The sequence below is a fragment of the Leopardus geoffroyi genome, chromosome D1 (assembly GCF_018350155.1).
Source record: "Leopardus geoffroyi isolate Oge1 chromosome D1, O.geoffroyi_Oge1_pat1.0, whole genome shotgun sequence".
Lineage (NCBI taxonomy): Eukaryota > Metazoa > Chordata > Mammalia > Carnivora > Felidae > Leopardus > Leopardus geoffroyi.
In genome coordinates this window covers 46,954,212-46,975,831 of record NC_059329.1, presented here as the reverse complement: position 1 = coordinate 46,975,831, position 21,620 = coordinate 46,954,212, and the positions used below count along the sequence as shown (strand labels likewise).

The 21,620-nt window shown below is 37.5% G+C and overlaps 2 protein-coding genes across 13 annotated transcripts; one reads left to right on the top strand and one right to left on the bottom strand.

Annotated features, from left to right (window-relative positions):
- Positions 1-468: 468 nt before the first annotated feature.
- Positions 469-9,072, top strand: TMEM126A (transmembrane protein 126A). Its single transcript, XM_045483772.1, has 5 exons — positions 469-599; positions 2,888-2,986; positions 6,007-6,200; positions 7,987-8,101; positions 8,831-9,072. Exons 2-5 carry the CDS (start codon positions 2,895-2,897, stop codon positions 9,021-9,023), a joined length of 594 nt encoding a protein of 197 aa, XP_045339728.1. The 5' UTR covers positions 469-599; positions 2,888-2,894; the 3' UTR covers positions 9,024-9,072.
- Positions 9,073-10,895: 1,823 nt separating this feature from the next.
- Positions 10,896-18,419, bottom strand: CREBZF (CREB/ATF bZIP transcription factor). 12 transcript variants are annotated; one of them, XM_045483767.1, is made up of 5 exons: positions 17,072-18,419; positions 16,785-16,862; positions 16,424-16,538; positions 15,625-15,693; positions 10,896-13,833 (listed from the first exon to the last, which is right to left on the bottom strand). In XM_045483767.1, exons 1-2 carry the CDS (start codon positions 18,145-18,147, stop codon positions 16,847-16,849), a joined length of 1,092 nt encoding a protein of 363 aa, XP_045339723.1. In that variant the 5' UTR covers positions 18,148-18,419; the 3' UTR covers positions 10,896-13,833; positions 15,625-15,693; positions 16,424-16,538; positions 16,785-16,846. The 12 variants fall into 12 exon arrangements, with proteins under 12 accessions (XP_045339723.1, XP_045339717.1, XP_045339727.1 ...); XM_045483761.1 differs by lacking the exon at positions 16,424-16,538 and adding an exon at positions 14,874-14,988; XM_045483766.1 differs by lacking the exon at positions 10,896-13,833 and adding an exon at positions 14,304-14,988.
- Between the last annotated feature and the right edge of the window lie 3,201 nt (positions 18,420-21,620).

Here is a 21,620-nt window from a genome sequence, read left to right as displayed (position 1 = left end):
ATCCTCAGAAAAAAAAAAAAACTCTCGCTTGCTCTTGAGGTGCTCAGACTGTGGTGGAACATTTAACCAGATCACAACGTAGCACGGGAACTTAAGATTCAAGGGAGAATAAAAAACCGATGGAGCCAAGAAATCTCAGCTTCTTTTAACTACCTATAGCATGCCAAGGGCTGTGCAGTTTTCTATATACCCTATCTCAACACATGAGGTTGGCTCTATTGGCCAGGAACTGAAGTAATGTGTCCAAGGTAGGTTTTCAGTGAAAGGAGAAGCATTACGGTCACTCTGATACCGAAATCGCACAATTTCCACAGACTCTGTCCTGGAAGGCGGAGGATATAGGTTGTTAACAAGTAACCTCCGCGCTCGCCGAAAACCCACTCCTCCCTCAGCGGCCCACCACTTCCCTCGGCTGAACTCCCCCAGCAGGAAGTTACTACTGCAGGCAACCTCTGTGCTGGAAGCCCAATCAGCGCCCGCGACCCGGCGCCTGCCTGACCCGAGTCACGTGTCAGCCAAAGATGGCTGCGTTCAGGCTAGTTGAGCAAAGGTTGTCGTGAACCCCAGCGTGCCGAGGAGGGTTGTGAGCAGAGCATAAGGTAATGGCATTCTGGGGAAAGGGTACAGTAAATGCTCGGGTACCAAGAGAGGTACAGCGCGGTGACGTGCCGCTCACCTGCAGCGCGGGAATGAGATCCACTGACTGGGTCGGAAGAGGGAGGAGGGGAGACGACGCCTACCGTCTCTTCACTTTACATCCTAGAAGAAAAGACCTTATATTTAAATTAAGCTAATAGAAAAAAAAAAAAAAAAAAAGTCTGCGTTTGAATTTAATCCTGGCTTTACTGCTAATAGCCAGGGTGACCCTGGCCTAACTTAATTTTCAGAGGCCCCACTTGGCCCTTTGCCTATCTAAGAGCTATCCTGAGGGATGTGAGATAGCTAAGGCAAAAGCTTTTAAAAATGTTTGTAGGATTTAAAGGTGACATTGTTTTGGACTTGGATTCATTGTGTTTTTGTTTTTATTTTATTAAAAAATTTTTTGAAAGTAATCTTTACACCCAAAGTGGGGCTCAAACTCACGACCCCCGAAATCAAAAGAGTCGCATGCTCTTTGAACTGAGGACCCCCGAGATCAAGAGTCGCATGCTCTTCGGACTGAGCAGCCAGGCACCCCTGGATTTATTGTTAGTAACGCAGATACAAAGGCCTACTGCAGGCTACTATGGCAGAACTTTTTTGAATTAAGGAAGACTTTTAATAGCCACATATTAGAAAAAGCTAGTTCACAGAACTCGGAACCTCGTCAATATGCAGAGCATAAAATAGAAAACTAGTCCAGCAGCAGGCTGGACTTTATAAGGAAACAATTTATTTCAGAACTATACATCGTACACTTTCTCAGTACATTTTTTAGATTTTTTTTATAATACCTATTTTAGAAGGAGAGACAGAGCGTGAGCGGGGGAGGGGCAGAGAGGGAGGGAGACAGAATCTGAAACAGGCTCCAGGCTCTGCGGTGTCAGCGCAGAGGGGTCTTGAACTCAGGAACAGCGAGATCACGACCCGAGCTGAAGTCGGTGGCTTAACCGACTGAGCCAGCCAGGCGCCCCAAATTTCTCTGTATATACTGAATTTATATATCTATCCACACAACACACGTGCGCCTCCAGCACATAAACAGAATTATTCAAAGTTCCTGTAGGTCAGAGATGGTGTCTGTCATGGTACTATAACCAAGACCCTCAAAAAGTTTGTGTCCAGGAAACTAGATGTAAATTTCTAAGTCTATATTGTACTTATTAATTTTAAATCTAGGGATATGAAATTTCATTTCACTCAACATGTTCCAAATGAGGTCTTATATCTAACAGGTACCCAGCAAGAAATCAGTGTTGTAAATTAATCTCGTAGCAAATGTATAACAAAAATCTAATTTCATAAAACTGTGTTGTATTTTCCTGTTATTTCTGAACTTTTGCTTTGAACTCTGCTACCTTGAAATCTTGTTTAATGAGCTAAATCTTCAGGCTAATACTCATATTTCACCATCCCCCTACTCTACATTACTAGCTGGCCCTTCAGAGAAAGTGTGCAGATTTCTACTTTAGGGTATACCTGAAAGTGAAATTGATTATATGTTTCTTCTACCTACTAAACAATACCAAATTCTTTATTCTAAAGTGGTTGTATCCAAAGTGGGTACAGTGTACACTTTGACCAGTGGCATATGAGAGTTCCAGTTACCCAGCATTTTTGCCAGTAATTGAAATTGTGAGGTTTTAATTTAGCCAACCCAGGTACAGACTGATATCTCATGGTGGTTTTAATTTTTTATAATGAGGTTAAACATATTTTCATATTTATTGGCTGTTTGCTTCCCTCTTTGTGAAAGTACCTGTTCAAACCTTGTGCCAACTTTTCTATTGGGTTGCTTGCCTTTTTCTTGATATATGCACTTCTTTACATATTCTGGGTACTAACTGCTCCTCTGTCAGTTATATTGCAGACATTTTCTCCCAGACTGGCTTATCTTTATAGTAGCTATTGATCAACCCAAGTTCTTAATTTTAATCAGTTAATATTGGCTTAATGTTAGCTTTAGGTGTTATGTTTAGTGCTGTTTACAAATTCAGAAATATTTTAAGGATTATAAAGCTATTCTGTATTTCCTAGAAGCTTTATGGGTTGCTTTTCATGTTCTGATTCTATTTCACTTAGAATATATTTTTTGGTATGGTGTGTATGCATTGATTTTTCAGATTATGAATTCAAGCTATAGTTAAGTTTTTAATTAAATATTTATGGTATTTATAAAGATTTTTATAAGCCTTTTTGTTGTTTTTCTATAGATACATATTATTGAGAAATATTTTAATTTTTTAAGGCTCAAGATGAAAAATCATGAACCAGATGATACTGTCAAGGAAGACTTAATTTTCAATATCATAACCAGAAAAATTAACCACCTCCCAGAAGCAGAAAGGTAATTTAAATTTAATTTAAAAATATCTTTTACCAGGTGGATTTTCGTCATTCGTTCATTATCTCACATTTATTTGATTTAAATATAAACATAAAATGTCAGAAGGAAACGGAGTTCTTTTTCTTGCCTTACTGAGAAAACCCAAGACCAGGAGAGGTTAACTATTTTGCTTGAAGTTAAGGCTAGAATTCATGCCTTTGGACATATCTAATTATATGATAGTGCTCAGTTTTTCCATTTGGGTAAGAGTATAGTCAGATGTGAACATTTATAGACTCATCTAAATAATAGACCTTTAAGATGGCTTTTAAATTGTCTTGTCAGTTTATTTCTAGAACTATGTTTTACAGTCCAAGAGAGTGCCATGTGACACACATGACAAGAAATGCCAGAGAAATGAGATCATGGCTTAAAGATCTGTATTATTAAATAGAAAAAGGCTATATAGGAAACAGAGTATCTCTGAAGACAGCACTGAATAGTGCATTTCTATAGCAAGAAGACCTCTCTGAATAGGTTCCATTTAAAGAGAAATTATGAGACCAGAAAGCATGAAGGCGAGCCAGCCTAGGGAGGAGAGAGACACAGTATCTTAGGCAGAGGGGATGGCATATGCCTAGGCCACAAGATGGCAAAATGTTGATCATACCTGAGGAACCAGTATTACTGAAAAACAGGGAAGTGGGCATAAGATTGAAGGAACAGGAAGAGTTCTAAGCAGGGAATGATGTGATCCAGCTAACATTTCTAAAGAACATTCCAGTTGCTTTGGGGAACTAGATTTAAGGTAGGAGAGAAATTTAAGACCAGTAAGAAAACTGGTATAGTAATGTTGGTAGGTGGTGATGGTAGGGGTGGGGTCATTGGACATGAAAAAGGTGGATTTGAAATACATTTTGGAGTAAATTCCAGATACATTCTTGAGTAAATTCCAGTCTTGCTGCTACTTAGCCCAACAAGAGAGAACCTATAGACCAAGGGCAGCAATAAGAACTTGGTGAGATTTCATAAGCTTTCTATCCTACAGCTCTTCCCCCACCACACACACACATTGTACGTCCTTTTGTTGTTCTCCTGAGGGAGGTAACAGAACTTTTCAAGCAATAAATGGCCTGTGTCCATGTTTCCAGCTCAGTAAGGTAGAGAGCCAGAAAGACTGACATAATAGGTGGTGGCAGCTTTGAAAAGAGCAGGCTATCTCACTGGGACTTTCACCAAGTAAGTGCAGAAACAGTGGGGAAGTAAGCTGGAACTGCATAGTAAGTAAGCTTTAATTTGGAAGTAAAAATTGCTCTCAGGCATTGACATCTGAACAGGGCAGATGACAGTGTCTCCTTATCTTTGACTTATTTCATATTTTTCCCATTCCTATTTTCTTATCCTTGTTCTCTTAAGTTTGAATCCTCACCTGGTCTTGCATTATCATTAGATATGTTTAATAGGTATTTGAAAAGTCCTGAGGTGTGTGAAACTTTAATATCAAAAACTTCACTTTCTGATCTACAGAATAATTTTATGTACCATATATTTCATTGCCACTTAATTGTGATCTTCTATTTCATTTGTTTCATTCATGTTGTCTAGTTGTTTTGTGTGTGTCTTGCCAAACAGTCATGAGTTTCTAGTAATATAGGCACTTTCTTGGAAAACTGACTTGCAAAGGAGCTGCTAGATAGTAACTGTTTTGTACTGAATTATTAACTAAAAAATGTGACTCTAAACCATAAGAAATTAAAATTTGGGAGGCCATAAACTTTGCTATTCAAAAATACAAAAATACGTAGGTCTTTCACTTTCATGGGTTTTCTGTTATTGTTAGGTTCTCTAGGCTCTCCTCACTTTTTAAATATATCTTGTGTACCCTAAGTTTCTAAACTGCCTCTCTCTTATACTTCCATTACCATTTCAATAGACTTGTTTTATCTCATGCTCACATGTCTGAAGGTAGAAGATAGATAATTTTTTGTCTCCAGCATCAAGTCTGCTGCGTGTACTAGGTACTCAGTGATTGAATGACAAGCACCATTATGATTGCAGAGGGACAGGTAAGAAAAGTAATGCCTTATACAATGTAGGAAGCTCAATTAGGAATTCCTAGGAAAGCTTTTTAAGATGAGTGTTAACCACAGAAATTAGGGGGCATTGTGTGGGTTGTCTGGCTAAATAAATAATGAGAAATTTTTAGAGCTTGATGCCTGTGTTGTAGATGGCAAGGCAGGTGGTAGAAAAGTGGTAGGCTAAAGAGTATGGAGTACTTTCAGTATCCAGCAATAAGTTTAGGTATTATTTTTTCCAAAACTAAAGAAAGCATAGAACATGCATTTTAAAATTCATACATACCTTGGCTAAAAACCAATTCTACCACTTACTAGCTCAAAACATCAATTTCTTCTTTATTTCAGTGGGTTGTTGTAAAGTACCTAGCATAGGATATCCCTTAAATATTAGTACTCCTCCACCTCCCTATCCTGATTCTAATCCTTCAGGGTAAAGTGAAAGGAAACCTATTAATTTCACCTTAATGAATGCCTTTTAGGTGTCAGGTGCTACTGAAAACAAGACAAATATATCTTTGTATCCATTATCTTCAAGTTATTTACTTGAAGACTGGTGGGGAAGCCTGACATAGAAGTGTTTGTAAGATAGATCCACCTTATCCTCTGTTGTGCTAGAGTTAAGTATTGGGTATTGTGGGAGCCCTAAGAAGAGGCATTCACAAGACCCTTCAGAAGCTCTTCCCGGTTACATTGTTGTGGGAAATTTCTATACTGTCTCATGCAAAATCACAAAGTCCATTCAGCAAGATCTAAATGTATCACTCTATCCTTAATTGTTGAACAAATTCAAAAGACCTTAGAATAAAAATCTATACATAAAACATTATTCTAAAAGGTTTTTGTTTTACGGAGCTCTAAGGGATAAATGTGGTATCCTGTTATTCCTATAATTCTGTCGTGTTTACACCAGAATTATTGGACAGCACACACAAAAAAAGTTACTCTTTTTTTCTCACCATTCAGGAATCTATTTGAACATGGATCAGTTTATATCGGACTTAATGCTGCTCTCTGTGGTCTAATAGCAAATAGTCTTTTTCGACGCATCTTAAACGTGACACAGGCTCGTATAGCTGCTGGCTTACCAATGGCAGTGATCCCATTTTTGACTGCGCATGCATCTTACAAAGGTTTTGTAAATCTACCTTTGAATACAGGTAAATTCGATTTCACTATCACCAGAGTTTGCTTTGGTATATATTATTTGCACTTTACATTAATCCTTAAATATTAACACCAGGTTAATATATCTTAGTCGGTGCATGGATAAGACTGAAACTTGCTAGCCTGTGTAAAGTGGCAGTTCATATAACAAGTTAGTCTTCTATGCAAGTGAAATGCACACTCATAGCAGTTATAGTTTTCTTTAGCTAAGTTCTTTCCCACAATACTTAAAGAACTATGTGTAATTTTTTTTTAAATGCTTCCTTAGTTTTCTTTTTTCTTTTTTAACGTTTATTTATTTTTGAGACACAGAGAGACAGAGCATGAACGGGGGAGGGTCAGAAAGAGAGAGAGACACAGAATCTGAAACAGGCTCCAGGCTCTTAGCTGTCAGCACAGAGCCCGACGTGGGGCTCGAACTCACAGACTGTGAGATCATGACCTGAGCCGAAGTCAGACACTTAACCGACTGAGCCACCCAGGCACCCCGCTGCCTTAGTTTTCAAAAAAATTGTATAGAGGAAAAAAGGGGGGGAAAAACTGAAGGGAATAAGACCCTTTATAGATTAAATCTCCCAATGCACTAAATGTATATACAAGAATTACAAATATATGGAGACTTCATTTCCTTTTGATTGTTTACCGTATGTGCTGAGTGCTTTCAGTATAAGCATACCTTGGAGATATTGCAGGTTAGCCAGACTACTGCAATAAAGTGAATGTTTTAGCAAAGTCCAGAGAATTTTTTGGTTTCCCAGTGCATATAAAAGTTATGTTTACAATATGCTATAGTCTGTTTAAAGTGTACAATAGCATTATGTCTAAAAAAAACCAATGCATGTCCCTTAAAAATATTGCTGTCATTTAAGCTTTGAATGAGTGGTAATCACTGGTTACAGATCACCATTCACCATAACAAATGTAACAATAATGAAAAAGTGTGAAATGTCATGAGAATTACCAAAATATGACACAGAGACATAAAGTGGGCAAATGCTGCTGGGAAAATGGTGCCTACAGACTTACGCAAAACAGAGTTGCCACAAACCTTCAATTAAAAAAAAAAATGCATTACCTGCAGAGCATGATAAAATGAAGCATAATAAAACAAGGTATGCCTGTATGGCTAATCATGAAAATTTTTTGACTGATTTCAAATAAAAATATTATTACTGCAGGTGATGGTCAGATGGAGGGGAGATAGTCCACTTAAATTCTCTTAAGTGTTCCAAATTGGTTTAAACTGGATGAATATTTTGCATGAATCCCCATGATCACTGTGGAAAGAATTTTTAAGATCTAGGGAAACCTACCACCCAGTGAACCGAACAGACTAAAACTTAAGTTATTAATTTAGCTTTCTGTTTTTAAAATGGCTTATACTAATTTGGAAATGAATAAAGAATTTTATGAAAATAGTAACGCTATATAATATAAAAACAGAAAATGAAGTACAAATCATTTTTTAAAAATGAGTTATAAGTTTCCTGAAGACAGATTACCTCAGGTTTGCCAATACAAGTGCAGAAAGCAGAAGCAGTGCAAACTGGATTATTATATTCAAGTTCAAAACAAATTAGAGTATTTTTCCTAAGATGGTTTCGTTATTCATGGCCATTTTAGGTTATCCATACATATTATACCTTCTAATATGCCTTGTAGATTTGTATTTGCCTGAAAATTGAGTTCTTTGTGACACATTTAAGATAAGCTTGCATTTTTAAAATCATGTTTGCTTGACTATCGTGACCTTCATTTTAGAACTGATTTATTTCCTAGGTGATTTGAATTGTGAAACCTGTACCATAACACGGGGTGGACTGGTTGGTCTTGTTTTTGGTGGTCTGTACCCTGTTTTCTTGGCTATACCTGTGAATGGTGGCCTAGCAGCCAGGTAGGATTCTTTTTTTTCCTCATAATCATTGAAAAACTTCAAAAATATATAAATGACTACTTCTCAAGAATTTGAAAACAGTTCTAGAAATTGATGCCACTATACCTCTTGGGTATATAGGTTCATAACCTTAATTTGTTTATTGAATGCCAGCTACAAAGCTGCAAACATTACTCTGCCAAGCATGAGAGCTCATTAAAGAAAAACTCCATCACAAAATGGCTAGCTATAAGCCAAATATTGCAGTTATTTTCTGATGAATTCATATCTAGCAATATAAGCTATATGAGCCTTCAGAGGTAAAGTGGATAAAGGGTCAAAAAACCCAAAAGTATAGTTTTTTTTAAATTTTTTTTTTTTTTTCAACGTTTATTTATTTTTGGGACAGAGAGAGACAGAGCATGAATGGGGGAGGGGCAGAGAGACAGGGAGACACAGAATCGGAAACAGGCTCCAGGCTCTGAGCCATCAGCCCAGAGCCTGACGCGGGGCTCGAACTCCCGGACCGCGAGATCGTGACCTGGCTGAAGTCGGACGCTTAACCGACTGCGCCACCCAGGCGCCCCCCCAAAAGTATAGTTTTAAAGACTAATGACATCAAAGAGAATAACCGAATTACCTTAATCTTTACCTAAACTAGTTTTATCTTAAGACTTCTGGGATTAATAGATATTGTACCATTTGATACAACTGTCTTTTCTAGAGAACTGTCTCAATGTTTTCTTATAGGTATGAGTCAGCCTTGCTACCAGAAAAAGGAAACATCTTAACTTACTGGACTAGAATTTCTAAGCCTGTCTTTAGAAAGATGTTATTTCCCATTTTGCTCCAGACCATGTTTGCAGCATACCTTGGATCTAGACAATATAAATTAGTTATAAAGGCTCTTCAGTTACCTGAACCTGGCCTAGAAATTCAGTGATTGTTAAACAACTTTGTACACAAAAATAAAACTGTAATGTATGAATAAATGTCTAGTGTATGAATAAACATACATTTGTTAATTTATCACATGAGGTACAGTTCTGGGACCGATAACATTAAGGCTACACAAGGCAACACAAGGCTGAATACCAGTAAGGGCCATCCCTTTAAACAAGAGTGTAACTTCTTTAATTTGCCCAATGTTCTCTTTCACTTCACTTGCTCCACTCCTTTACATTAAGCATATTTTGGTCCATAATACAGGAAAAATAGCCTTACAGCAGTTTTAACTGAAGGCCTCATAAAGAATCCAAGCTGGAATGAAAATGGGAGGCAGGGATGAGGATCAGTTCACTACAGCAAATGTTACTCACACTTCCGTTTTCCCAATTCACTCTTTCCATTGGTATTATTAATCCATAGAAGTTTAGAACATATTTAACGACCTTCCTCACAGAGGGATCAATTCTTAAAGATGGTAGGCTCAGCTGGAGCTGATATGTTGATATTGCCAATACAGTGATAGAATGATAGAGTTAACGATTTAAAGAGTCATCTTAATTATCTCTGGAAATCTATGTTCTTGGAAGATCAAGGCAAATTCTACCTCTGAAGATTCCATCTAGTATGGGATAACCCTTTGGGGTCACATACCCAGACTTTTTTTTTTTTTTTTTTTTTTTTTAGCTGTGTGGTGTTAATTGAGCAACTTAACCTCTCTGGTCCTCAGTTTCTTCAACAGAAACCTCACTCAAGATTGGTATTATATAATATATGGAAGTTGACTAACCCACCACCTGACATAAATAGTAGCACTTAAATAGAACACTCTTCCTATTGCTCCCGGTTTTGTTTTCTGAAATAGCCTCATCTAATATTCCTCATTTTCTAAGACAGATCATTTAAATTTTCTAAGTGACGTATTACATTCCTCTTCCTAAAACTTTTCATTTCATTTCTTTAAACTATTTTCTTAAGTGAAAGCATCTAAATCACCATGGTAACTAGCTACTATCCTTATGTGGCTGAGATGTAACTAGTGCAACTGGAAAACTGCATTTTTACCTTTAATTAAAGTTTTTAGCCACATGTGAGTAATGGCTACAGTACTGAACAGTGTGGATCTAGACTAACACTCCCTTATGAAACAAGCCAATCTTACCAAATAAAGTGTCCTCCTACAACATATTCACAAGCATCTTATTTATTCCTTTCAAATATAGTGATGTATCTGTTATATAATCTTATGCTACTTAATTACATGAAAGGAGAATTTAATTTAGCTTGTTACCTAGAAAATGCAGCCTCATGAGTGAAATAGGCTTTCAGGGTCTCCTCAAAGAAAAGAAAGCAGTACAGCTAAATATTTTTAAATTCAAACAAAATTAACAAAATTCAAAATTCATTTTAAATATTTCAGAAAGATGATGTTCAACAAGTACCTTAAAATGTATTCCCTAACAAATTTATATATAGAACGATCCCAATTACAAGGCAAAAGAAATCTATATTTTACTATGAATATTCTCTGGGTTAGAGAATTAGTGGTGATTTTTCTTTTTGTTTTTGGTTCCTTTCTGTATTTTCTCAGTTTTCTATAATGAATATGCTTTACTTAAAGCTCTCTGACCCTGGGGTGCCTGGGTGGCTCAGTTGGTTAGGCATCCAACTTCAGCTTAGGTCATAATCTCACGGTTCATGGGTTTGAAGCCCACATCAGGCTCTGTGCTGACAGCTCAGAGCCTGGAACCTGCTTCAGATTCTGTGTTTCCCTCTTTCTCTGCTCCTCCTCCACTCATGCTCTGTCTCTCCCTCAAAAAATGAATAAACATTAAGAAAAAAATTTAAAGCTCTCTGACCCAAAATTATATACTTTACATTCTGTCATTTTTATTTAAAGGAGAGTTCTACTTATCACAGCAAAAATTAAAACTCCTGACTTCAAAAATAAGAAATCCATATTACTAAATTAGACTCCTTAAAGAAAAAGAATGGCGCAATCAACCTGGATAATTCAAAAGCCTCTGACAACTAAACTGGTAACTCAGTACAAATTGTTTTCTTGTGCTGAAACACTTCTACCATAATACCATCTATAAATCCATACAAGAGTTTACAATGTGTCTGTAACCAAAAAGAATTACTTTCTAACATCTCCGTCCTCTACCATATATATTTTTAAATCATCTTTCCAATTAGTAAAAATGGACAATATAAGCAAGAGACAATGTTATTTTACATCTGTTGCTACAAATCTACTTTACCAAAACTTGGATGGGGGCAGGTAAATGACATGTAAACTTGCTGTGGTCTTCCTTACAATTTAGGGAAATAGTCATTTGTAGCTAAGACCTGAAGAACACTACCCTTAGAGAGCTTTTAATAGTTCAGTTCAGTCATAGTAAACCAACTATTTAAGTCTGTCTTTTACAATTTACTTGGTGTAGTTATCTGGCTTTATGAAAGAGAGAAGGCTCATATTACATTGTAAACCCCAAACTATAGCACATTAAAAGCCAGACGGTCTAGGAAACTGACTGCAGTGGGTATCCAAAGATATAGCATTTGGAGGCACAGTGTAAAGAAAAGTTGGGCCACCAATAAAAATCAAACTGTGCATATTATCCCAATGACGCAATTTTTCAAAACACCATTAGTGACTACATTTTTAAATTAGATTGAAAATTAAGCGAAATAATTTTCAGCAAAAAATAATCTGGGGTCAACAAAACTATAAAAATTATTAAAGTTGATTGTAAACTGGTTTCTTTTTAAAAATTGGGGGAAATGGCTCTAATTAAGAAATCTTGAATGTACAAATTGAGGAAGGTAAAAAAGTAGGAATAAAAACACTATTATCAGTAACCAAAGCAATGAAAAAGGCAAGTTCATGAGCAACAATTCTATTAACCAACCTATATATTTTTTTAAAAATCAATTTTTCCCTGATACTGCATGATTTATATTCCTAAAGATGGTTACTTTCTGAATAAAATTTAAATCACCTCGTTTAATTTTTCTACATTTCAAAACTGAAAGTAAATGACCATTTTACTACAAACAGATCAGAGCTGAGAGCTATCTGGTATTGTAAGACAACGAGTGACTGCCAGGCAGAGGATTGAGGTATTCAAGTTCAAATATATGAAAAATACTATGCCGGCCACACAAAACATTCTACAAGTTTCTAATGGAAGACCCTCCCCTTTCTGATCCCTAACTTAGAGGGTTAACTACCTGGTTTCCGAAGAAAAAAAGTACACAGTAAAATACAGAAATATAAACATTTGGGAGGGTCTCAACACTTTGTATTAATAAGAGTCTGGGGGAAAAAGTAAACACTTAAAAGTATTTCAGTACCTACTCAACTTTTAAGAATCATCAGATTATTTAACTTAAAACTCTGACTAAATTAGTGAGACCTTAAACTAGAACTTCAAAATGCTGAACTAGGTAATCATGTATTTTTAAAGGTAATTACTCATTATCAGTGAGTTATCCACTCTGTTCTATCAAAGGAGTAATTAATCATCACGAACTAGTGTTAATGCCAAATCTTTGGTTGTAGAAATACAACCAGTTATACTGTTGGAACTGTAGGAATATCCATCAGTTGAGTATAAGCCACTACACATGCTCATTGTTGCCTGGCAGCACAGGCACTGAATATACTTAGATTACAAGCAACAGTGGATTTAATAAATTTTGTATAATATCATACAATAACTAAACTGTATAGTTATGATAATTCATTCTGGCTATCTCCTACCCCTCCCACCTCTCTGATCTACACACTTCCCAATGAGTCAGTAAGATAAAATGACTCAGTCTAGACCAGACTAAATAATGTATTAACATAATCCAATGAAATGAAATAAAACAATCCAGAGTTTTGAGTGTTTTTTCACACTTGTAATAAACTGGAAAAATGTTTCAATTAAGTAAAACAATCACATTCCGCATAAAAACAAAAAAAAAAAACACTCCCATCATCCAGAATACTAAAGCCCTTACGTAACACTAGAGAAATTTTAATATATAACAGTAGAAACTACGATACCGTTAGAAACCTCAAAATATTCAAGAAAGTGTCAAGTACTCAGAGAAAACTCAAGAAGCCAAAACCTCAGAATCCAAACATCCTATTACCCTGAATTGTAATTAACTACTCACATATTTAATCATAATCAATTTTTTCAGATACACAAGACAAATCAATGCATCTATTTAAAAAGACTACTCTTTATAGTTAAGGACTTTACATTAACTTTTATATTCTACTCAGCAAGGTCAGCCTATACTTCAGATTAGCTCTCAAGTTCCAGGAAATAAATACAAACTCATAATATGCTTTGTGATCCCTGATGGCCTGTTTATGTAATTCTACTCCACTAAATGTAATTCTACAGAATGTGCTCTTGATTGTGTAAAGACTCTATTATTCCTTGATGAAATACTATAATTCTCTTCTCCAATGGTTACAATTTTTAAAAGGTATGCAAGAACTGAGTATCACTCCCATGAAAGACAAAAGGGTATGATTTTGTTCCAAAATTAACTTAGTCTCATGTATTTCTATTAAGTCTTTCAAGGATTCCAGAGAATCTTTTCATATCTCCATTTCTGGAAAGTGAAATCTGGAAAGTGAAATCAGTACAGAAGTAATTTGGGAACTTGAATATGGCATTCATTTTTTTCAGCAGATGCCAAATTTTTGACCGACATGGCTCCCACAATTACTTTGTTACCATCAGTCCAGTCAGTTAACAGGTTGTAGGAAAAGATTCGTTTTTGCAGACACTGCTAAGCTGTTTAAAGAGAAGAGAGAGAGATTAATTTAGTGATTACAAAATGCACAAATATTTAAAATATTTTGAACACTTTTTGTCGGATTATATCAGAGGTGTGACGACATTTTAACAAATGTGGACTTTTTAGTTAGGACTGGTCAAGAAAGTGCAGAAACAGTAAGTCAATATGACAGAAATAGGAGGTCAATATGATGTGTTAGTTCAATTAATGTATGAATTCCTGTCACCATCAGAAGGCAAATATTAAAAAAAAAAAAAAACTACCTCTTTAATTCTGCATCATTTTGCCATAGAGGCAATTAGGGAAAAAAAAAAAAGTTTCCCAAATACTAAGTTGTTTTCAACCACTACAGTAAATAGAGCCAAACCTTAAAATTTCAAAACAATCCTTATTATATTCCAGAAATCTCCTTTATCCAACTACTAATCATTCAGAACACAATTTTCTAAAAATAGTAAGACAACAGTTTCATATTAATCATAACTTTTTTAATTAACAAGTAGTGAATCGGACACTTTAAGATATTGTTTACTACATACTGAAATAAACAGATCTGTTGTAAATTCAGAAACCCAAACATTTACAGTAAAATGTGCTTACACATAAATATGATCAAATTTATTTAAAGCCCCTGTTAGGTCCTAAATACATGCAATACCATGTAAAAACAAGACCATGAAGTTGATGTAAAAAATGACAAAATCACTAAGTCACCAAAATTAGGGAAAAAAAAAAAAAGGAGAATGAAATGGAAACTAAGAAAAGACAGTTAAAACGTAAGTAACCTAAATAAGCAGCTTTAAAAATAGGTGATACTAATCTCCATTCTCAAAAGTTCTTACTCAAGTATTTCCAAAAACTGCCATTTATAAAATGACATTCTAAAAATCTACACTTAGAATTTTCAAAGCATTCCAATTCAGAAAGCTCTGACTACTATTTCTCCCCAGCCCCAAACTTCAAATAATGCAGGAAAAGCAATGACATTAGGAAGAAAATATTCCAAGGGAATGGTATTTTAGAAAAACACACTTACTGCTTCCAGAACCTTTTAAGACCCAAAGTCAGCATTAACAATAATCATTTTTCCTATTTTCATCCATTATTTTCCAATGTCATGTTAGAGATGAATAAATTCTTTGAGCCCATAACTGAAAGATCAACAAACCTGGTTTTATTATGACACCATATTTTTGTCATTGGTACTGCACAAAATTATATACAAAGAAATATATACAAAATGTTCAAGTATTAATTAAATTTCAATTCAAGGCTTCTGTTTCAAAAAGCTACATTTAACATATTCCATAGAGATAGCACAAATTAGTCATTTCAAATAATTTTTCCAACTACTTTTGGTTTGTGTGTGTGTGTATATATATATATATATATATATATAATTCAGTAGGCACTAAAAATCCATGCAGCTGCATTGTGAGGGGCTTGCTCCTGCACTTAGGTATAAGCAGGTTCATCACTCCAGGTTGTGAGTTTGGCTATTACCCATTCATGCTCAAGTGCAGTAGATGATTTTACAAAATATGCTGTAATGCACTGGAAACCAGAGACCAAGTTAGGTCTCAAATTGTGTTATCTAGCAACAAAACATTTACAGTTGTGCAAGAACAAGGATTCCATTTTTATAACCAAATAACAACAAAACATTTTATGTGTAAGATAACTTACATCTTTGGACTGCTGGAAAATACTTTTTAATTATGAACATTTTAAAATAAAAGACAGCAGAAGCCCTGATATTACCTCTTTTTCCTCATTTCTTATACTACCTTTTAAAATAAAGCAGGAAATGTGGCCAGCAGCTGGTCCCGTCTCTTCTGCCCCAACAGCTGTATCCACTTTAGCACAAAGAAAAACAAGGATGCTAAATATGTATATACTTTATCAACCAGTGATGTTTCACAAAGAATTTCTTAATGCCTCTTACACTGAAGGACACAGTAACTGAATCTATACAATCAGACAATGGATAATACAGTACTTCAAGGGAAGAATATGTCCCATCTTTGGAAAAAGTGTCAATCGTGTTCTTGAGTAGCCAGAACCACTCAACTTTAAAAATTATTTTTAAATAGGACAAAAGACCTTTGAAATAAGGAGAGTAAGATTCTTTGTGAAGCCTCACTTTACACGTTTTCATTCACATTTCACAACCTTTAATATCTAATCGTACATAAATTTAACCTAAAATTTTAATACAACAAAAGTAAAAGTGTTTAACAATTTATTTATACTCAGTGATAAGGTAATCACTGTGCTGGTCCTCAAAGAAACATTTCATTAACCATTATTACTCCTCCTTCAATAACACAGATATGCATGTTAATTTCCAACTTCTCTAATGGTGAGATATTAAAATCTTTTACTCTGAATACTTTGTATTTCTACATCTCCTTCTGAAAACTAAATGGCATTCCCAAATATTTAAGACATTTCTGTCATCTCCAGCAAAATAACTATCACATTTGTGCAAGCCCCAAATACTTATTGTCAGCCTCTAAAAAGTTGCTCTAACATTGGAATTCCAATTTGCACCTTGTACAACTCGGAACTTCCATTCAACTTCACCTGTTTCACTGTCTCCAAACTGTATCTCTATTAGCAGCTTTCAGTGTACAGTTGGAACCGATGTCATCCAAGGCCATGTCCACACTGGGGACAGAAGAGCTAGGTACACGCAAGTCTGAACAAGGGGACACATTAACAGCTATTTCAACCAGAAGAAGCATCTTAAATACATTATTGACCAGCACAAGTCTGTTTCCAGGGTGGACAGGGCCCAAATTAGATTTCCCCTCCCACCTTCCAAAAAAGAAAAAAGAAAAAAACAAAAACAAAAAACCTCCACACACACACATATTGAGATGTTGCCCATTAAAGTAGACTAAGCAGCAGAGCATGAGCGTTACGTGAAGAGATGGATCCTTACCAGGTTGTGAGGCGGGAACGACTGTTCTGTAACCCCTACAACGGAGCCTGGCAGGAAGGAAATCACCTAAAAAAGAAACTGTCAGAGAGATTTAATAGTCACATGTTATCATTAGGAGTTGGTTACAGTGTCACATTCATGCTTTTAGCTAAACACTTAAAGATTCAATATTACTGTTTTCCTCCTCTGAAATGTGTCCAGTGAAGATGTCCCACTAAGGTGTTTTACATGGTGTAAGGGAGTTGAAAGGGGTAAACGCGGATAAAGAGCAGATTACTTGACCCTACATTTTAAGAGAAGACGACGCCTTCCGGGCGCACGCCGAGCAGAACTCCACCGACACCTTATCCTTGTCCACATGAAGACACACTCCTCCCGCCGAGTCGTCCTCTTCCAGTAGGTCCTGCTGCTGCTTTCCCACGGGCAGAGCGTAGTCATGGTCACCGGCGGGCGAGTCTCTGAAGAGCGAGGTGGTCAGCCGCAGTCCCACGCCGCTCAGCCGGCTCAGCAAGCGAGCCAGTCCGGTCTCGTTGGCTAAGACGGCCCGTAGGTATCGACTCTCCTCCTGCAGTGCCTGCACACGCTTGCCCAGCTCCCGATTCTCGGCCCGCAGCTCCTGGTTCTCGGCTGCCAGACCCCGGACTCGACTTTCCAGCCCCATCACGTACTCCTTCTTCTTCAGCCGATTGAGACGGGCAGCAGCCGCCGCCGCCTTCCGGGGACTCTTTGTCGCCGCCTGGTTGTTGTCGTTGCCGCTGCTGCCCGCGCCTCCTCCTGGGGACTTTCTCCGCCTCTTTTCGCCGCTGCCACTGTCACTGCCGCTGCTGCAGCCTCCGATGCCGTTTAAGAGCCTCTGCAGCAGGTCAGAAAAGCGCTGCATCTCGGCAGCCGCGGCCTCGTCGTCGTCGTCCCCTCTCCACAGGCCGCCGCTATCCGAGCCTCCGCCGGACGACGAGAGAGGCCCGGGCGAGCTGAGTCCGGGCTCCAGGTGCCAGTCCGGTTGCCGGGGGTCCAAAAGATCTGCCAGTTCCAGCCCGGACAGAAAGTCCATGTCCTCCGTCTCCTCCCCGGGGACGCTGGCGATCGCCTCCTCCTCCATCTCCTCGGGCGAGGGCGCGCGCACGGCCACGCCGCCGCGGCCCCCCCTCCCGGCCTCCAACTCGCCCTCGTCGCCGCGCGGCTGCTTGCGGCCGGGAGATCCGGCCGCCGCCGTCTCTTCCTCCTCCGCCGCCGCCGCTGCAGCCGCCGCCGCCCGGGTCAGGTCCGGGGGCAGCAAGCAGGTCGCGGCCGGCGCCGGACTCTCGCTGCGCGTTGGGGAGTCGCTGCCTGAGGCCGCCAGCAGTTTGGTCAGGCTATGCCTCATGGGGCCCAGCGGCGGGCCCACGTAGGCCCCGGCCCCTCAGACCGGGCCTCGCGGGCCCCCAAGGACCCCAGACCCCCAGCGCGGGGAGCCAGGGAGCTGGCCACAGCGAAATGAAGGGGAAGATCCGAGACGCCTCCCGCGCCACTTGACTGGTCGACCCCCCGCGCTGGGGCGGGGGGTGGGGGGGAAGGGATAGGAGATCGAAGCGGCGAGGCCCAACGATGACTCGACCGCGCCACCCAGACAACGGCCTGGCCGGAAGTCGGTTGATCTTACCCCAGCCCCTCCCACGGCGTTTCGCGCTCCACTGAGCTCTAGTATCGCGAGAGTTCAGTAAGGTCCGGAGTGGGAGTAATTTCAGCTTTCCAGTGATGTCATAGTAACAGCGGCAAAAATAACAAACCCCGAATTTATCAAGTGGTCTACTCTCTCCGCCCTCACTTCTCAACCCTGCATATTCTAGCTTCCACTTCCAGTGAAACGACTCTCTCAGAAATGATCTTTTAAATACCAAGTTTACGAAAAATCTTAGTTACCCTGCATGTCCATGGAATTTTAAGACTGGTGATAAAACACCGCTTGAATCCTTTCCCCTTCTGTTGTAATACAAGATCATTTCATTCAAACACAGAGTGCTAGGGGAAAAAAGTAAATAAGTCATTCATATATAATTTAATTTCCAAGTTTTAATTATAATTTTATTAAAACGTCTAGGCCATTTCTATGCCTTTTCTAAACAACAAAAAAAGGTCTTTTCCTTGTCTGTAATAAGATTGTAAACGCATTTTCTGTGTGTATTCTGTAGTTGGCGTATTGTGAGCATGTGTGGGTGTGCATATGCGCGCCAGTCTTTTTGTACTGTCGCTACCTCATGGTTTGAGCGATGGTTGTATTGCTGGTTGTGTTAATAGAATGAATCGTGTGTGTGACTTTTTTCCTCTTTGTTTTATCTGGGAGTTGTTCATGAAACTGACAGATGTTTTTCCTAAAAAGGACTGTTACCAGTTTCCAAAGACAATACTTTTCTGGTTTTTCCTGAATGAGCCCAATTTTGTTGCTGTTTTTCAGCTATCAGGGTAAAAAGAGTACTCTTAAAATCCCTGTAGCCAAGTTGAACACCCTTGTTGTATTCTTTTCTCTGTTCATTGTGTTCACAATTTTATGAACGTACTTAGATGTATAGTTGTGATAACCACAGTTTTGGTTTTTTTTAATTTTATATTTTGTTTATTCTGGTCAATATTTTAGGATCACATAGTCTTTGACATCAACTTTTCTTTAAATCATAAAAGAAATTCTAATTTAAAAATAGATATTGAAATGGACTACATTATCGAGGCTAACTCTTCTCCTTATAACTCTAGGGTTTCAACTAAATTTCTGTCCAAGTTCTTTAGGAATTTTAGAGCTTTTTTCCCTTTCAAGGCTACATACACATTCACTTTTGTGACAATGCTGTGGTCTCCCTCCCTCAAGATAACAAGAAAGATACATCTCTATCAGGTAGAGTATATAATTCCCTAAAATAGTTTTAACATAAGGTTCATTGATTCATTTTACAAATGATATCTGAAGCATATTTTTTGAATTTAACCACAATATTATCTGTTACAATTTCTAATGGCTTGCCTAAGAAAATAGCCATTTAAGAAGAATACATTAGGAAGTGTAAATGCAAAATATGAAATCTAAGATAATGATTCCCAAAATCAGGTGAATGAAAATACTACTCACGGAGCTAATGAATATGTAAATTACCCATAGACTGGTCTGTAGGTTTGTGTAACACTGGAAATCAAAATTCTACCAAACACCTCTAGTGGCTCTAGTGATGATTGGACCATAATAATAGGGTCTCTCAATTTAATCCCCATAGAAAATTAAGGCGCCAGTCTCTTTCTTTAGAAGCTTTACTGCATAAGAAATTGTTTCACTAAAATATTGAATATTTTTTATAATCAGTTTTATATATTTTATCTTTGCATAATAAATAGATATATATCAATTTTTAAAGTTTCCAAATATTTCACAGAATATATGAAAGAATAATACAGTATCCACTCTAATTCAGCAATACTACCCAGTATCCAGACTCAACAATTCAACAATTATCATTTGCCAAATGTGCTTTATCTGTTTATAAATGTTTGTAAAACATAAATTTTGGTGAATGATTCCAAAGTTGCAGAGAACACATATCACCCCAACATACTTAAGTATGTATCTCTAAGCATAAGAACGTTCTCTTTCATAATCATAATACTCTTATTAGGCCTTGAGAAAATTAACAATAATTTACTAAAATGATCTGTTTTCCATGCCATCTTCAAATTTCCTCATCTTTCCTGAAGATAATCTTTTATAGTGGATACTTTCTTTTGAGCCAGGATCCAAACAAGGGTCACTTGTTACATTTGGCTATGTTTTTGAGAAGTTTTTTTCCCATTTCTCAAACTCAAATAATAATCCCTCCCATTTTTTAGCTTTTCTTACTATTGGCTTTTTGAAGAGAGGTCATGTGTCTTAAAAAACACACCACATTCCGCATATGTCTGTTTCCTCATGGTGTATCTTGTTCTCTAACCCCACAAGGTATTTGAGATTTGAAGCACTCTACAAGTACATTAGAATACCGTGAAACAAAAAAATTCAAAAATTTTAAAAGCAAGGCCAATGAAGATATAGAGGAAATGGGAAGATAAGGAGTTCCAAAAGGGGGGAAAGTTTGATTGGAATAGAATAGACATAAAATCTTACAGTTACTCAAGTTGAGTTAACAATAGACTAAACTTCCCTGGCAAATCAAAAGGGAAAAATTTTCCTTCTTTGCCCACGAGTTAACTTTATATGAATTCCTTTATCCACTTTTCAGATTTTAGGTCTTAAGAAACTTCTCTTTGGGGTACTGAATAAGTAGCAAATAGCTTCAACAAATAGCTACTTTTATATGGTTGTTTCTTACAGGGATAGAAAGCAAGTTCCAGGAACGATGGACACTAATAAATCCCAAATATCTAGAACAGTACCTGCCACAGCTTAGGTTTCAATCATATTTATTAAACGGGTTAATAAAAAAGTCTCCAGTTTCATAGATAAAGAAGGTCTCCAGTTCCAGCTGAAGGTATAACACAAAATTCAACTGTACAATTCTGCAAAGAACAAAAATAAATATGAGCTATGGTATCTAGAAGAATAAAGAAAGAAAGAACATGCACGTCTTTCCTAACTTTCCCGTTGGGAAAGGTTTTGCTGCAGCAGAGCAGCAAACAGTGCAAGGTGCTTGCTATATGCTCTGGCCCCTCTTGGGTTACAGGCGCTTGTGTGGCTGGTAATCCTATTCAACTGAATTTTCTTCTTAGGCAAATCTCCTAGATTCTCAAGATCATGGATTGATTTCTTATATTTTTCCCTAAATTGCAAGATTTTGGCTTAAATACATGTATTTTAAGAGGCTCTCCAATCGGATTAAAAGT

Excerpts from the sequence above, each read along its gene's own strand:
- CREBZF (XM_045483767.1), bottom strand. The coding sequence starts at position 18,147 with ATGAGGCATAGCCTGACCAAACTGCTGGCGGCCTCAGGCAGCGACTCC.
- TMEM126A (XM_045483772.1), top strand. The coding sequence starts at position 2,895 with ATGAAAAATCATGAACCAGATGATACTGTCAAGGAAGACTTAATTTTC. Across the intron at positions 6,201-7,986 it reads AAATCTACCTTTGAATACAG|GTGATTTGAATTGTGAAACC; the intron begins GTAAATTCGATT and ends TTTATTTCCTAG. Across the intron at positions 8,102-8,830 it reads AATGGTGGCCTAGCAGCCAG|GTATGAGTCAGCCTTGCTAC; the intron begins GTAGGATTCTTT and ends GTTTTCTTATAG.